At 46.8% G+C, this 17,987-nt stretch overlaps 1 protein-coding gene across 1 annotated transcript in view; it reads left to right on the top strand.

The window, feature by feature from the left end:
* LCP2 (lymphocyte cytosolic protein 2) overlaps positions 1-17,987 on the top strand; it is a 50,227-nt gene that overhangs the window by 7,569 nt on the left and 24,671 nt on the right. The window contains exons 3-6 of the mRNA XM_024247562.3: positions 2,143-2,189; positions 14,038-14,103; positions 14,547-14,578; positions 15,590-15,627. Of these exons, the coding sequence (XP_024103330.1) occupies positions 2,143-2,189; positions 14,038-14,103; positions 14,547-14,578; positions 15,590-15,627 (183 nt within the window). The remainder of the gene's footprint in view (positions 1-2,142; positions 2,190-14,037; positions 14,104-14,546; positions 14,579-15,589; positions 15,628-17,987) is intronic.

Raw genomic sequence — 17,987 nt, 5'->3', positions numbered from 1 at the left:
CAAAGCCATAACTCTTAACTCCAAAATCATCATGCAAATAACCCAGAGTTTGCTGGAGGCTTTTGGAAGAGGTGGAGGAGGGGGTTACATCACATAGCAAAACTCTCCAAAAATTCTGTTTCAACATCTCTCATCTTTCCTCACAGTTCTTGTCCCTGTTCTGAATGTCTTCCTCTTTCCTAACACCCTGCTCCTCTGTGTCTCCAGCCAGGCTCACGTCCACCTCCTCCTCCACAATCTTCCTGAAATTCCCTCAGCTTACGCCCTCCTCTCAGCAGAGCAGAAGCTGGTGGCCAGCTGCTCAGTGCTCAGCTGCTGCCCCTCTGGCAGCCCTTAGGAAGGCTTCAACTCCTCACACCACACTCAAAACATGAGTCTTGGTACCTTCCTGAGTGGGAGTAGTTCAGAAGCAGGGAGATGCTGCTCAGTGATGAAAAAAAAAAGAGAAAGGAAAGGAAAGGAAAGAAAAAGAAAGAAAGAAAGAAAGAAAGAAAGAAAGAAAGAAAGAAAGAAAGAAAGAAAGAAAGAAAGAAAGAAAGAAAGAAAGAAAGAAAGCAAAAAAAAAAAAAAAGGAGTAGTTAAGAAGCTTAACCAAAAGCCTGATGCCCTCAGGACTTCTGGCTGACTCCCTTCACCAGCCCCAACCCTGCCTCAGGTGGTCTGATCAGCGTCCAGATCAGAAACCATGCCTATGAGCTGGATCAGATGGATCCAGTGAACACATTGCTAAGATGCCCTAGCCCCAGCCTCTGTGCCAGCTGATCTCAAAGAAGAGTGCCCAGGTCTTTCCAGTGGTCAAAAAACCAGACAGGCAGCTCCCAGAATGGAAAAGAAGCAAAAACACTAAACTCTAAGACTCACCCAGACCCCTGCTGCTTCCCCACCAGGGGTAGTAATTCCTCATCTTACTCCTCCATTTCTCAGTCACACACTGTGCCAGGCACTGTGCCAAAACACATTACATACATCATCCCACTCAGTCCTCACAATCCTGATAGGTGGGTATCATTATTATTATTATAGTCCCCATTTTACAGATAAGGAAACTGAGGCTCAGAGAGGCAAAGTGCATGCCTTAAATGAAACAGCTGCTAAGTGAATGAACCAAAATTCAAATCCAGCCCATCTGATTCCAGAGCTCCCACCCTAATTACCCAGCCCTCTGGCCTTAATTAGAATGGTGGTGGAGCCCTTTGTTGGCTCATCATTGGTTCTGTGGAAAGCATGCCCAGTCTCTTTTCTGTTCCCAATTCTGACATGCTCTCCTCTCCTCCTCCCTTCCAGATGCCTCCTTTCACCTTTCCCCCATAATCCTCTCCAACATAGGCCACAGGGGCCATCAAAAGGATCAGACGTGGTAGGATGGAGGTTTGCAGGAAGAAAATAGACTGTGGATGTCACAGAGTGGAATTCCAGCCTCAGCTCATCCCCCACAAGTGGAAATCCCCTTGATATCCCTGAGCCTCAGCTTTCTCACTTTCAAAATGGGAGTGCTGGTAACTTCTGCATCACAGAGTTGATGTGAGGATTCACTAAAGTGTTAAGAGGCGGAGGCCCAGAGTTAGTTCTTGACAAATATGAGTTTCTTTCTCCCCTCCGTTCTCAGTTCCCTCAGGAAAGCCTTTTCATGGCATCCTCATATCTTGAGAGTTCTACCAATAACCCTGGTGAAAGAGGTTCTCCGGGGTGTGATGTTGGTAAAAGAGGCACAGACTCCTCCAGGCTGGCTTCTCTGCAGCTGACCTTGTGGAGACTGAGAGGGCCTGAGGTCTGGGGAAGAGGTCACAACATGGCCAAATGCAGCCCACACAACAAGTCGTTTGGTTTCACAGATTTAGCTCTCACAGTGTTTAAGTCAAAATTATTTGCCAACATTTGGAACTCAGAGCATTTCACATAAAACCCAGACTTAAGGATTCCCTTTGTAAAAGCAGATCCAGCAACACCAGGCCCACAGGCTTTTAGGCAAAACATCTAGAGGCTGCCTACTTTGGGAGGGTGGGTGGGTGGGCAGGGCGGTTTCTCCTCTGTTTGCCACAGTCCCCACCACTCCCTATATTGTTTCACATATCACTCTTCCCCTCCTGCTCAGAGCCCTTTCTGTGGGTTGTAACCTGCCTGCCATATGTGTCTTCATTTCAGAACCTGACAGAAAATGACATCCAGAAGTTCCCCAAGCTCCGGGTGCCGTAAGTACTCCTCCAACTCTATGGGTGATCTGGGAGCAGAGGTGGGAATGGGGAGTAGTGTGAGTGGGGGCTGGGTCAGTTCTATGTCATTGTTGGCTTGAAATAAGAAAGCAAGTAGGAAGGATGAGGGCAAGGGCAGGATGTGGGGAACAGAAGTTACATGAAGAGCTGGAAAACAGAAGTCACAGATCCAGCCCAGCTGGTGACCTGGGTGCTGTTGCCAAAAACAAGCCCAACTCTGGCCCATGTTTTCTTTTCCTCTCTTCTCATGGGGTGCTTGGGCCTGTGAAAATAGCATCAGTGTCAAGGTTTCATCATGGCATCACCATTGACTCAGTGATGGCTTAAGTTTTCTTGACCTCCATTTCTCACACAGTAAAATGAGAGCTGAATCAGATGACAGCAATGGACATGATTACGTGTTGATACTGAGTGCTTGGGAATGGCTGACAGGGGTGTTATGTTGAGAAGAATCCCGAGGAAAGGGAGCTGTGATTGATTATTCATGTCTGCCATAGGTGCTGAAATGGGAAGTTGCAGTATGCATGTTATGCCATGTATTTTTCATCCCTCTAGTAAAAGTCTCACACACTCAAATACCTACAGGAGCCAGGCAGGTGCTATAAATGTGTAAAATTGGCCAGATTGAAAACACAAAGCCCCGTTGTTTTGTTTTGTTTTGTTTTATCATCATTGGACAAAACAGTGGTAAATATTCTGTATGAAGAAATAGTTCTCCATTATAAGAAAAATAATAGCACGCTTATCATATGATGAAAAAAGTAACCATCACAAAGCCTCATTGTTGGTGAAACAATAGAGAATGGTGGGGATTGTGGCAAATCAGTTATCATATGTTCCATTCAAAGAGTGCAGCAGCTCCTCAGCTCCAGCCAGTGTGGACCCAACAATGTCCAATCTTCAAATTTATCAAGAATAACTAGAAATATGGGTTTCATGTGCTATATCTCCATTTTTAAACATTGGCTCAAATGTTTTAAATATCGTGAATGCCACAGTAAACACACCTAAGGGCTACATATAGTCTGTGTGTTACCAGTTTGAGTTCTCTTCTCCGGGCATTCTACAAGGACCCTTCTCTTACTCTAAGGGTCTCAGAGCTCATCATAATAAAAGGGAAGTAGACCAAAGGAGTAGGAGGTGGGGAGATCTCATGAATAGGTAGGAATGCTGGCAGCTCAATTAAGGAGAATATTTTTAGCATGACTATAGGGTTTCCCTTATCCGGAAGGGGGAAGGAAAAGAGAGGAATAAGGATTTGCCTTTGGTGCTGTCTATCTCCAGGGCCATGTGTTGTTGAAGATGGCTTGATCTTTCTAAGGATATCCTCTAACCACATGTGGCTACTTCAATTTGAATTAAATTTAAAATTCATTCCCCTGAGGCACTAGCCACATTTTAATAGCTACGTATAGGTGGTGACTACTATGCTGGAGAGTGCAGATATAAAACATTTCTATGATTGCAGAAATGTGATGTTGTAGAGATAAACTATAGTTCTTTGCAAAAGAGGGAACTTTACACACAGGTGTCAGAATTGGTGGCTGGTGGGCCAGTCCCAGGCTGCAGGTGTGTTAAGTTTGGTGACCACTGTGCTTTGAAATCAGGAAAACTTTCACAAAATCCAGCCTCTTTAGAAACAAGTGAAAGATGTGGCAATTGAGGGCTTATATTCTACTGCGGCAATAGTCAGCCGGATCTGATGTCTGCTGCACTGTTTAGTTGGGATTTGTGCTCCCCAGTTCACCAGGGTCCCACCATTCCCTGAGGGATCATCCTAAGGTACGTCAACCATTTATATCATATCATGGGAACTTTGGCTTTTGAACAAGATGAAGTAATAGGAATCAGATTTACTTTCCCACCTGAAATAACCAAATAACCAGGCAAAATATATGAAAGAGCAATTTTCAAGACATTGGGCATCAGACACCGAGGGATGGAAAACAAAGGCAGTGAAGCCTGTGGCTGCTTGCTGCTTTGAAAATCTCCAGGCCTTGGCACAGGGAGCAGGGAACACAGTGCCGGGTCTGGTGGACGACTTGAGTTGAGGAGGCAGCGGAGAGTCCAGGAGCCTAGAGTTCATTCAACAGGTGTCAGAGAGGAGAGAGCTGCATAGAGACAGCATTCTGGAGAGCTTCAGAGGGGCCCCTCTTTAGCAGAGCACAGATCAGTCCATGCATGAAAGGAGAGACTACCTGTAGGTGGCAAAAGAACTACCCAACAGTATTGGAGGAAAGAGTAGCCACTCACAGGGCTGGAAATGGTGCCTGATTCTACCAGCCTGGCTGGAAAACATAGTCATTGTGTAGAGTGCCTAGAAGGATCTTGCCTTAGTGGTGGGGAATAATTAGCCCTAATCTAAAAATTGTTCAGGTCCTGGCTAGAAAACCTTAAAAGCAAGACCCAAAAGAAACAAACTGCTTCTAAGTAACTTAACTGCATCTCAAAACAAAACTTAAAACTATTTATAGGAATGCAAAAATATTTACTACCCAACAAAATAAAATTTATGATATTAGGCATCTAATCAGAGACTAACAGGCACGCAAATGATCAGGAAAATATAAACCACAACGAAGAGAAAAACTAAAACATCAAAAGTGACCCGTAACTGACACAGAGATTAGAATTAGCAGACAAGGAGAATGTTGAGTGTATTTCATGTGTTCTAAAAGTTAAATTTGGGCATAGGAAATTCAAAAAAAGACCCAAACAGAACTTCTAGAAATGTAAACTATAAAATCTGAGATTAGAAATACACTGCTTGGGATTAACAGCAGATTAGATATTGCAAAAGAAAATAGTAGTAAACATGAAGATACAGTAATAGAAATTGTCCAAATTGAAACACACAGAGAAAAAAAACTAAAACAAAACACTGAAAAGAGCATCAAGGGGCCGGGCGCGGTGGCTCACGTCTGTAATCCCAGCACTTTGGGAGGCTGAGGTGGGCGGATCACCTGAGGTCAGGATTTTGAGACCAGCTTGGCCAATATGGCAAAACCCCATCTCTACTAAAAATACAAAAATTCGCCAGGCTTGGTGGCAGGTGACTGTAGTTCCAGCAACTCAAGAGGCTGAGGCAAGAGAATCACTTGAACCCGGGAGGTGGAGGCTGCAGTGAGCTGAGATGGTGCCACTGTACTCCAGCCTGGGCAACAGATCAAGACTCCATCTCAAAAAAAAAAAAAAAGCATGAAGGAACTTTGGGACAATTTCAAAGAGCCAAATATATGTCTAAAGTCCCCGAAGGAGAGGAAAGAATGTGTATGTGAGCGGGGAAGGAGAGACAGAAATAAAACACTTGAAGACATAATGGCTAAAAATTTTTCAAACTGGATGAAAATTATAAACCCACAGATCCAAGAGGCTCAACAAACCCCAAATCTAAGAAACAGGAAGAAAACTAGCTCTGAGGTACATCATAATCAAATTGCTCAAAACAAATGATAAAAAGAAAATCTTAAAAGCAGTCAGAAAAAAAAAGACATATTAACATACAGAGGAACAAATGCAAGGATCACAGCAGCTTTCTTGAAAGTAAAGTAGCAAAAGAAAAATATTGTCAACCCAGAGTTCAATACTAGGCAAAAATAACTTTCAAAAATGAAGACGAAATAAAGACTTTTTCAGACACACAAAATCTGAACTGTACTGCCACAGGTGCTTTTTAAAAGTCCTTCAAGCGGAAAGGGATGTGTACATAGGAATGAAGAGTGCCAGAAATGGTAACTATGTAGGTCTATGTATGTACATGGCCCTTGAGGGCATTTGAGTTTGCATATTGTGGTCCCTATACAAGATTAATAGTTCAATAATACTTTATTCATTTAATGAACTGCTGTTAGATAACTACAATGTGTCAGGCCTTTGTTAAAATTATTCAGGCTACAAAGACATGGGACAGAACCCTCATCCTCAGGACACTCACATTCTCAAGGGAGGTGAGATAGACAAGCAAAGCAATTATGCTACAATTACAACAGTGCAATGGTCCATGCGTGCACAAGTTCAAGCGCTAGTAGGAAGGCAGGAGTAATTTTCCCCACAGTATTCAGGGCAGACAAGGGAGGAAGGGACCCTAAGTTAAATCTTGAAATAGGAAGGATGGATTGCAGGACATTCTAGAAATGGGAACATATTACAGAGGCACCACCCAGTGTGCTTGGTGGAGCGGCAGTGGGGCAGAGCAGCTGGGGCGTATACCTGGGGGAGTGGAAAGCAAAGAGGCTGAAGTGACTGGTTGTGGGGTGCGTGCCTCAATTTATAAAGGTCCCGTGAGCCATTCTCAGGAGCCAGAGAGTGTTAGTGAAGTGAGCATCAAGGTAAATTTGTGTCTTATCTCTGTGCAGGGCATGTAAGTGATGATTTGGAGGACAGCCCAGCTGGGGACATGGGACCGAGTTAGTTGGTGGTGACCAAGATCCTGCCAGAGAGCTAGGAGCCTCCCCTAGGGCTGTAGCTATGAAGATGGGGGGATGGAAGAGATTTAATCAGAACAGTGGAAGGACAGAGATAAAGAAGGCACTTTCATCTTGGAAGATCCTTTTTCATCTTAAGGCTAAGCTGGGGTGGGATCTTTCTTTAGCTCTCTGGAAACTAAAACAAAAACTTGGCCTGTGATGTAATCCCCTCCTCCAATGTGTTTGAATGTGCACCCTAGAAAGACTGTGAAGCCTGCCCATAGAACATGAAGGGTTAATATGGAGAATGATGGAGAACATATCAAGGGAAGGTCCAGGCTGCCCTGATGAGGTGACTTAGAGACTCACTGTCCCTCTTGGCAGAAATGTGTAACAAGGACCAATTCCAGCTCTACTTCCAATGAGTTGTGTGACCTGGGACACATCCCTAGACCACCCTCAGCTTCCTAAACTATTAAAGGAAGGAATGGGTTAGAGAGACTATACAAGCTCACCAATTTTAAGTGCTACTATTTTGGGTATAAATAGGCAGATAGGAGAGCTTAGTGAGAAAAAGTGCAGGTTCTGAGGTCAGATGCTTGAGACCCAATCCTTCCATTCACAGGCTGTGAGACTTGAGGGCAAGCTAGCTCAGCTCTCCAAACCTCAGCTTCCTTATCTGTATAATGCTAATAATGATAGAACCTACCTCAGAGGGTTAATGGGAAAATTAGGGGAAATAATGGGAAAATAACAATATGCACTGAATAAGTGTTGGCTATTCTTGCTTTATGTAAAATCCCAATTAGAACAATTTTAGCTTTTTAACTATTCTATCTTTCTGGAGAGGAGGGATTAAGAATAGAGAGGACATAGGGTTTTGGAGTGAGGGAGATCCAGGCTCTAAAGCTGACTTTGCCTCCCACCGGCTGTGGGACCTTGGGGAAGACATTTAGGCAATCAAAGCCTCAGCTTCCTTGTCTGTAGAAGGGAAAAGAGCTAACTTTTAAGGAGTGGGGAACATTAAAGGAGGCAGCACACATAAATTGCCTGGTGTTGTCCTTGATACTTACAGGTGTTCAATACTTTATTCATTCCATCTCTTGTACATAGGTTTATTTGTCTTGATCATTACCCCAAAAGCCTTTGGAAAAGAAATTGCGTTCATGTACAGAAAACCAAAACAATATTACACTCTTCTGAATGTCTCTATTTCCTTCCCTGATGTTTACAATATAAGTATTAAATATATTTTTAAGAAGGTAAGTTGTGGTAAGGAAGGCTCTCTCAGCCTGAAAATACAGTCACTCTCTCAGGACATGGTTGATCCCAAGACACCTGCAACATTGTAAAGGTGGAGGATTTTTAAAGAAAAAAAATGAAGGCTCCTTTTATAGGGCCTAGGCTGGCCCTCATGGTACAGCTGATAACGGTCTGGTTAAATGATAGAATATACGAATACATGTTCAAATCTGCTGGTGCCTATTTGAAGTTCATTAAAGGATGGGATGTTATAAGTTTTATATTTAAATCCACAGTGTAACTTTATGGAGAAGAGAGTGACGGGGTGGGTGGTGCAGGCAGCAATTAGGTATTGGATGATGCTCTTTCTGCTGCTTCTCCCTGTAGCCATTACCAATGGTGCAAATAGGCTGGGAAAACCTAAGACTCAAGCTGAGAAGTAATGCAGAAATATTTGTCTGTCTTCCTGTAAGGCTGTGAGTCTAATGGCAGAAACAACCTACTGAGGCATCTCCTTTGTACCTGTTTCTCTACCTGAGACAGAGAAGACAGGAAAGGTGTGGAGGAAGGGACGCAGAGGCAAAATCAACATTCTCATGCCTGTTAAACAATGTGGCCACTCAAATGCCTGTAATCCCAGCACTTTGGGAGGCCAAGGCGGGCGGATCACGAGGTCAGGAGATTGAGACCATCCTGGCTAACACAGTGAAACTCTGTTTCTACTGAAAATACAAAAAAAATTAGCTGAGCGTGGTGGCAGGCACCTGTAGTCCCAGCTACTCGGGAGGCTGAGGCAGGAGAATGGCGTGAACCCAGGAGGCAGAGCTTGCAGTGAGCCGAGATCGTGGCACTGCACTCTAGCCTGGGGGACAGAGCAAGACTCCGTCTCAAAAAAAAAAAAAAAAAAAAAAAAGTATGGCCAGACCTCAGCAAAACCAAAACAGGGCCTCTCTCCAACATGGTCCTCCCCTGTCCCATTCAGTGGCTAATTGCCATCCAGGAACCCAGCTCTTGTCAGTCCTCAAGGGCCCTGCCACAGGAAAGGTGCCTCCCTTGGCTGTCGCTTCTTCTCTTCCAGTGCAAGCCCACAGCACTCAACGTGAAGCCTCCTCTCCCCATAAATGCTGGTCACGTGCCTTTAGACAGCTGCCTCCCTCAGAGCCTTGCCTATTTTTTTTTTTTGAAATGGAGTTTCACTCTTGTTGCTTAGACTGGAGTGCAGTGGAACAATCTTGGCTTGCTGCAACTTCCGCCTCCTGGGTTCAAGCGATTCTCCTGCCTCAGCCTCCCAAGTAGCTGGGATTACAGGCATCACCGTGCCTGGCTAATTTTTGTATTGTTAGCAGAGATGGGGTTTTGCCATGTTGGCCAGGCTGGTCTCGAACTCCTGACCTCAAGTGATCCACCCGCCTCGGCCTCCCAAAGTGCTGGGATTACAGGCATGAGCCACCACACCTGGCCAGCCCTGCCTTTTTTATTTGTAAAAATGAGAATAATTATACTTGTCCACCAGGAAAATGATCGTGAGGAACCAGGAAAACATTCCAGGTAAAACTACAGGGGTAGGGGACATGGGTGACAAGTAAGGAGAACACTGTGTCCTCAAATTATTATGTCCTACTCTTACAGTCTCGACCCAGGCCTCAGGTGATGGTGAAAGGCTCATTCCTGAGTCTTAAAACATCTGGCTGCCCCTGGCTTCTCAGGCGACAAGGATAGAATTTAGAAGGTTTGGCTCTTGGTTCAAGGGGACTGGTCTTTAAAGACGGAAAGAACACTTTGTTCCTTGGAAGAAGGATTGGAATGCAGAGTGAGAGCAGGGCTGAGAGTGGGAATGTGTGCAGGCAGGAGGGGTGGGGAGGAGAAGAGAGTTCCAGGGTCCCACTGAGAGAACAGCGCAGGGAGAGGCATCTGCCCTACCCAGGACCTGGGAGCCTTGTCCTGGGAGGGACCAGCAGGCAGTCTGAAATCTGAGCCCAAGGAACAAGCCTCCCACCGTGGGAGGGCTTTGGTCAGAAGTTGGCCAAAGCTCTTACTATGCGAGCTGTGGCAAGAATGCGCTCTACATCATAAGCCAGTACACAGCTACACGTGCCGCAGTAGAGGAAACAAAGATAGAATTTTCACAGGACAATGCCTATTCTTACTGCCTGCTTTGTGCACTGATATTTTCTATTCTATACCCCTTCTCTTCCCTTCCCTTCCTTTCCCTTCCCTTCACTTCCCTTCCCCACTCCCTCTCTCCCTCCTTTTCCGCCTGCCTGCCAGCCTTCTTTTCTTGTATAGTTTCTTTCTTCTTGTGTCATCAGCAAAGTTGATTTCTAGACCCACTAGTAGGGCTTCCTTCACTGTTGTTCAAGTGTGGGGGAGACTTAAAGGGCTACATCAGAGGCCAGCTAAGGCCCCGCCTACCCCCACTCTCCTGTTTCAATCCCTTCATAATCACAAAGTTCCTTCTCCTGCCTTTGCTTCTCCTCCTTTTTAAAACAAGCAAACAAACAATTTCATCAGTGTCAAGAATAACAGGATTTATTTCACAAGCTTTTTGGATCATAGGAAAAATCACCTGGGGGCCGGTTGATGTCACTGAGCCTCAGGCTTCTCCTTGGAGAGTCTGTTCAGGTAGGTCTAGGCTGGGCCTGGTGATCAGTGTTTGCAACAGGTACAGCTAAGTAATCATGATGATCAGGCCCATCAGGGATTCCCTAATCAGGTTTAACCCCTGTATTGTGCTGATAAGGAATCTGGGGCCAGGTGAGGGCAGCTGCCTTGTCTGAGATCACACAGTGGGCGCTACCCTTGGGGCCAGACATTGCAGTTAGACTGTCTGTGCCTGCAGGCCCTGTACCTTGTACATTATCAGGAGAGACCTTAGACTGAGAAGATGAAGACTGGCCCCCACCATGCTGTAAGTTAGGGATGCAGCTGGGCTGGAACCCAGGTCATTGTAGAATGCAGCCTTCCTACAATGGGCTGGCTTCCTGGGGGGAGGTTCAGCCCATTTCCAGGGCCAGCTAGTTCCTTAAACAAAGGCAAGCAGAGAGGACTACTGTCTATGGCTGCCCAGCCCCCATCACTTCTTGCTCTGGTCCTGAGCGAGGCCTGGGGTTTATGGGGTGAAGGGAGAATGAGTCACCTCCCTCCACTCACTGTCACTTGGTCCTCTGGGGGTAGGGTGTAATTTGAAGGTTTGCACCTAGCAATAGCCACAACAACCACCTCCCTGCTATGCCCACCATCACTGTTGCACCGTCCACCAGACCCTGGCAGTGGTCCCACAGGCTTGGAAGGTGCTTTCTGTAGCCCATTAAAGCAGGAGGACCCTGGGAGCCCACACTTTCCTGCAAGCCGACTGCCAGGACCTGTTCTGCCCCCACTCAGCTCTTTGCTGCTCCTCTGCTGAGGCCTGCGGTTTGGCATTTCCTTCCTCACCCAATTCGAGCCCCAGCAGCCTCCAGCCTGGCTGTTAGAGATACTGGTGAGAGGCAACACCGCAGAGAGCAGGAGGTTCTTTCAAGATCCAAAGCAGCCTTGTGAGCTGGTCAGAGCCCTGTCAAGCTCTGTAGGAGGAGGGCGTTGAGGTGAGCCTCAGTCCCACTTCGCTCAAGTCATTACTGAAATGTCACCTCTTCAGTGAGGCCCGATCATTTTAAATGGTAACCGCACCCCACCCCTGCACTCCCACCCCCCTCCCCAGCCCCCAACTCTGCATGCACGTAGTGCATATGCAACACATTTCACCTCCTTAAAAAGTTTCCTTTCCACTAGCAGGGATCTTTGTCTGTTTTGTTCATTGATGCACCTTGAGTGCTTCTAAGTTCCCAGCACTTAGAAGGCCCTCAGTGCACACTGTTGAATAAACAGGTGACAGAATGGGAGTGGCTGCTGCAGCCAGCACCACCTGACACAGCCAGGACACAGGACACTAATGGGGCTCCCTTGCCCGCTCTGTAGGAGTCCTTTTATCCCACATGCCCATCGTCTTCTTGAAACAATCACTTAAGGGAACCAAAAAGAACCATGTCACAAGCATTCTGACAGCATGGTCAGGAGGCAACTAGGAAGCCCTCACTGCTGCTCTTAAAGCCTCTCTCTCTCTGCGCAGTCACAAAAGCCTGGAGTTGTCAACAATATTATTACAGAGAGTAAACCTTTCCCTTCCCTTTCTCCTTCTCTTTCCTCTTAAGTACCAGTGTGTTTATCAAAATTTGTTTATCCTATTGCTCTAATGAGGTAGGAGATTTGGATACCATTTCTTTTCTTTTTTTTTTTTTTTTTGAGACCAAGTTTTGCTCCTGTCCCCAGGCTGGAGTGCAGTGGCGTGATCTCAGCTCACTGCAACCTCTGACTCCCAGGTTCAAGCAGTTCTCCTGCCTCAGCCTCCTGAGTAGCTGGGATTACAGGCATGCACCATGCCTGACTAATTTTTGTATTTTTAGTAGAGACGGGGTTTTACCATGTTGGCCAGGCTGGTCTTGAACTCCTGACCTCAGTGATCCGCTCACCTCAGCCTCCCAAAGTGCTAGGATTATAGGTGTGAGCCACCGCACCCAGCCTGGAGCCCACATCTTGGGAGAAATGGGGGAGTTGAGGGGCAGGGGAGGTGATGGAGGAATCGAGAAATGGTGGCTGATAAGGACTTCCTTTGCTAACTTAGCAAGTTTGTTTTAGGCTAAACCTGTTACTTTGAGATGGTCATTAAGCAGAAGAAATAGAGATCATGAGCCATTCTCATAGGCAGGCCAGGGACTCAACAGTGTCTGCCTCCAGAGAGCTTGCAGCTGAAAGGGAACTGACACAGGGGTGTGTGCGTTGAAAGGGCACTGGCTTGGAAATTAGAAAGGCTACCTTGTGGTGTTGGTGTGAGTTGTGGGAAGAGGGGTGGCCTTTACCACTAACTACTATGTGGCTTCAAGCTACTCCCCCTTTTTTTTTTTTTTTTTTTTTTTAAGATGGAGTCTCGCTCTGTCGCCAGGCTGGAGTGCAGTGGTGTGATCTCGGCTCACTGCAACCTCCATCTCCCGGGTTCAAGTGATTCTCCTGCCTCAGTCTCCCAAGTAGCTGGGACCACAGGCACGCACCACCATGCCCAGCTTTTTTTTGTATTTTTATTAGAGACGGGGTTTCACCATGTTGGCCAGGACGGTCTTGATTTCTTGACTTCATGATCTGCTAGTCCCTTCTTTGTCTGGGCCTCTGCCATCTCCTCTGTAAAATGTAATTGGACAGATAATCTGAGGTTCCTTCCAGTTGTCCCAAATCTCGAGGAAACACTAAGCCTGTTGACTACTAAGGGTCTCATTGGTCTCATCAGTGGGTACTAAGTGGGGCTGGAGTCTCGAGTTCTGGATGTTTGAGAGACTGGAATGGATGCTTGTTGCTAGGCCATACTGGAGATATGGTTCTGTCGGCAAAGCCCTCCTGCCCCAGCTCCCCCAGCTCCATCCTGGGATTTGGGGATTTGCTAGTTGTGACATGAAGGAACCCAGGGACTAAGAGTATCTTCAAGTGTCTTCGTCAAAGCTGTCCTCAAAGGCATGAGTGATTCAGGGAGTCTCTCATTCTGCAACCCCTGCCTTTATAGAGAATACCTCCCCAAGCTTTTATAAGAATCGGCATCACTGAGTGGGAGTCCAGGAGGGGAAGACGGAAGGAGAAGGCAGGCCGCAGAACAGCCCACTAGAGGTTGTGATAAGAAATCTCCAAGGAGCAGCTGATTCCTGTGGGTCTAGATGATGGTCTGAAGATTCTTAGGAACAAGACAGCACCGCCAGGTCATGCAAAAGCCAGGGGACCTCAGCCCCAGGAATAGTAAGACAAGAAAATACACAGCTATCGTATCCAGATCCTAAGGCTCCTGATTTTTGTAGGGAAAGCCAGGTGTGAGCTGACAAGTCTTTAAGGGGGAGCTCTGAGCTGGACTTGGAAGGCTCAGCCAGACACGGATCAGCAAGGAGGAGAGAGGGCTTCCTGGGCAGGAGGAAGGTCTGGCCTGGGGAATAAGATGGCAAATTCTGGGAGGAAGTGAAGAGCAGAGGGTTCCTGCAGAGGTGACAAAGAGGTGGCTGGCCAAAGTTGGCCCTGGTGCCCCAAGTTTCTATAGACCAGGGGACATCAAGGGTCAGGGGGAAGGTTGAGACTGAGAGATGGTTTTGTCTCTTCATCTGTCTATCTTGCAGGATTCTCAGTAAGTTAAGTCAAGAAATCAACAAGAACGAAGAGAGGAGGAGCATCTTCACACGCAAGTGAGTGGGGCTGGTGTAAGGAAACGCAAGTTTTTTCAGTCCCAAGTTGAACCTTAAAAGGGAGGCACAGAACTGTTTTTGCCCTACTTTTTGATCTGCATTTGTCCCCTGAATCCCAGGGGTCTGGAAGATGGTGTCCAAGGAGGGGAAGGGGTTCCCTCCCCTGCCCTGCGTCCTGTCCCTGGGTCTGGGACATCAGGGGAACTTCCTCTAGAGCATCAGACAGTCATGAGCTTCCAGTCATGCCACTGATGTGGCTTGGTGATTTCCAGAATTTTCAGGGTATCCCAGCCCCAGTTGCTGAGCAGCAAGGACACAAACCTCTCTTGAGCAGTGAGACATGCCCTCCACTGGGGGCTCCCTCTCGCTGGACCAGGTTGAGGAAAGAGGGAGATCCCCTTAAATCAATAAGAACATTAATGCAGTGCTATTTGCCTTTGCAGACCCCAAGTCCCGCGGTTTCCTGAAGAGACAGGTAAAGCTGTCAGGGCTCAGAGGTGATTGCTTTAGGAGGTGATAGGTATTTCAGTTTTCTTGTCTTTCTGGTTCCCGGGGCTCCTTGAGTTCATTCAGGTGACCTTACTGACTTGTCTGTCAGCCAGTTCTTACCCAGAAAAGGGTTTGGGTCTAGATGGAGGGGAGGAGATGTTGCTCTACAGGCCACCTGGCTTATGGCCCCTGTTCTGCTGGGACCATCTTCAGAGACACACTGAGGAGCTCTGGGAGCTCTGTAGAGGAAAACAGAGGGACCCCGCCTCTGAGTGAGCACCTGAGCTTAGCTAGTCCCCCTGCATCTGAGTCTTTAAAGCACCTTTTTTTTTCTTTTTCTTTCTTTCATTTTTTTTTTTTTGAGACAGAGTCTCGCTCTGTCGCCCAGGCTGGAGTGCAGTGGCACGATCTCGGCTCACTGCAAGCTCTGCCTCCCGGGTTCACGCCATTCTCCTGCCTCAGCCTCCCGAGTAGCTGGGACTACAGGCACCCGCCACCACACCCAGCTAATTTTTTTGTATTTTTAGTAGAGACGGGGTTTCACCATGTTAGCCAGGATGATCTCAATCTTCTGACCTCGTGATCCGCCTGCCTCAGCCTCCCAAAGTGCTGGGATTACAGTAAAGCAGCTTTTCAACTGTTCAATTGCACATAGTGTTGCAATGCAGATTCCTGGGGCCCGGCCTGTCCCGCTGAGTCAGAAGCTGTAGGCATAGGCCCCCAGGTATCTACAGGTCTTAAAGCACTTCCTAAGTCACTGTTACACATGAGAAAGGTTGAGAACCATCGCCACCCCCTGGTTCTCTGGTAGAATGAGCACCTCGGGCAGGGTCGCTGGAGCTGACAGTAAGTGGCTAAACCTGCAGGGGTGTGGGAGGTAGGTGGAAGTCGGGAAGGAGCATTGGTGAGGGAAGGCATCGGATGGGGAAGCTGCTTTGACTTTCCTTCAAGTGGTGGCTTTCTTCAGTGCTGATAGTGGTGTCATCTCCTTCCACAGAAAGCCACGAAGAGGACAATGGGGGCTGGTCGTCCTTTGTGAGTATGGTGTGGGCTGTTCTTGCAACTTTACAGCAGTATCCAGGGCAGCTTTGTGATAAGGAGCCAGGACGGAGCCAAGTGGAGCGGGGCTCTAACATGATGCCAGCACACCCACCCAGGGCCCAGAAAAGGTGCTCTGCATAGGGCCAGACAGGAAAAAGTTTTGGCTTTGGGAGCCATGCAGTCTCTGTCTCAGCTACTCAACTCTGCTACTGGAGCACAAAAGCAGCCACAGACAATGAGCAAACAAATAGGCTTGGCTTTGCGCCCATAAACCTTCATTTACAGACAGAGAGGGTGGGCTGCACGTGGCCCTAGGCTGTACTTTGCTGACTGCACTTCACCCACTGTTACCACCCCCATCTCCAAAAATGGACACTCCTAGAAATCTACTCTCAAGTAGCTTTTCTTAGGGACTTAAGTCCCCATCGGTGACACGGAGGGAAAAGAACTTCAGAACCGACTGTTAGCCCTGAAAAGACCTCGAAGAGGGTGCGATCCAGTTGGTTTTTACATTGAAAGGTCACAGTTCCCCCTCTGAGAGTCTGATGGATTGTACAACCCCTCCCCAGGAAGCTGTATACACAGTCACCACCCATGAAGCAGTCTCAGGCTAAGAACTCTATTATGGACCGTAGCCCAATCTGTTCATTTTACAGATGAGGCAACTGAGTCCACAGGAGAGCAGAACATGACGTGTGTAGAACACAAAGCTAGTTAGAGGCAGACCTAGGACCCAGGTAACCAGACCCTCAGTCACGTGGTCCTTCTGGTAAGAGGCCGCCTCTAGTGCCTTCAGAAGGCAGAAACAAAATGTCCCTTGTCCTATTGGGATTCTGGTAAAAGAAAGCATTTAATTTGAAAAAAAAAAAGTTTTAGCTAAGTTGATGCTTTCTACCTGAAAATGAAGGAATTTGACAGATTTCTTTGGTACAAAGGGAAAATAGCCCAGAGTTTCCACTGAAATATTTCTGTTTACTCACAGAGTAATCCTTACTCACAGAGAATCCTTGCCATGTAGGCTCTCTTGTGCTGTGCCTGAGGCTAGTCTTCGATCCTCTCTGTAAACTGAAGGCTTCCATTCACTAGTGGCTATAGAGCTTGGCAGCTCCATTATGTGCCAGCTCTTTGCAAGGGCATACAGGGAAATGAATGGAGATAAAGAACCCAATCATGAGCATTTTACACTATGGATACCCCATTTTAAAAAGGTAAACTGAGGCACAATGCAATTTTTTTTTTTTTTTTAAAGGAGTTTATTTGAGCAAACAGTGATTCATGAATCAGGCAGCACCAAACCAGAAGGAGGTTTTGCTGAAGAAGGATGAGGGACAAGCATTTATAAAGTTTATGTAGATGTAATACAAAGAAAATATTTGAACCGCGTGCGGTGGCTTACACTTGTAATCCCAACACTTTGGGAGGCTGAGGTGGGTGGATCAGAAGATCAAGAGATCGAGACCATCCTGGCCAACATGGTGAAACCCCATCTCTACTAAAAAATACAAAAATTAGCTGGGCGTGGTGGTGCGTGCCTGTAATCCCAGCTACTTGGGAGGCTGAGGCAGGAGAATCGCTTGAACCCGGGAGGCGGAGGTTGCGGTAAGTCGAGATTGCACCACTGCACTACTCCAGCCTGGCGACAGAGCGAGACTCCATCTCAAAAAAAAAAAAGAAAAAGAAAAAGAAAATATTTGATGGGTTACAGTTATAACCGATCTCATTTAGTCTATCTTGCTGGAAAGCTCCGAGTTATATAATTATAAGTTTGCTGGCTACTTCTGATTGGTTGAGCTTAAGTTCTGTTTTTCTTTAATACAGGCATTTACAAGAAATAGCCCAAGTTAACTTTTGCTTATGCTGCAAATCAAGTAAGGTTTAGGTCACTGATGAGGCCCAACTGGTTTTGTCTGCTCAGGGATTCTTCAGGCCTGGTCTCCATTTTAATTTACTTTAACACACATATGGCAGAATATAATTAGCAACAACACCATGCATACAAATTTAGGAGCCAAATGATTGGGAGAAAATAATTGTTCTAGAAGCAGAGAGGAAAATTCTGTCATTTGAGAAAGGTTGATGGGGTAAAAAGCTGGTGTAAAGTCAGGAATGACGGGCCTAGGGTAGACAGGGTGAGGGAGGAGTCAGCAGTGGCTAGAGGGAGGCCACGTGCCTGCGGACCTCCATGCTGAGGCTCTTGATCTGAAGCAGCACTCTTCTGGGGCTCTGCCCACCTGCTCCTAAAGTTATAAGAACCCTGACAAGGCAGGACAAAGTCTTTTTTTGGAGTTGGGACGGCACCCAATGCTCACTTTGCCCCTCTATTGTTGATGTTTTTAATATTCCTCAAGTTAAAA

Source organism: Pongo abelii, chromosome 4 (assembly GCF_028885655.2).
Source record: "Pongo abelii isolate AG06213 chromosome 4, NHGRI_mPonAbe1-v2.0_pri, whole genome shotgun sequence".
In the NCBI taxonomy this organism is placed as follows: Eukaryota; Metazoa; Chordata; class Mammalia; order Primates; family Hominidae; genus Pongo; species Pongo abelii.
This window is presented reverse-complemented; position numbering and strand designations above follow the sequence as displayed.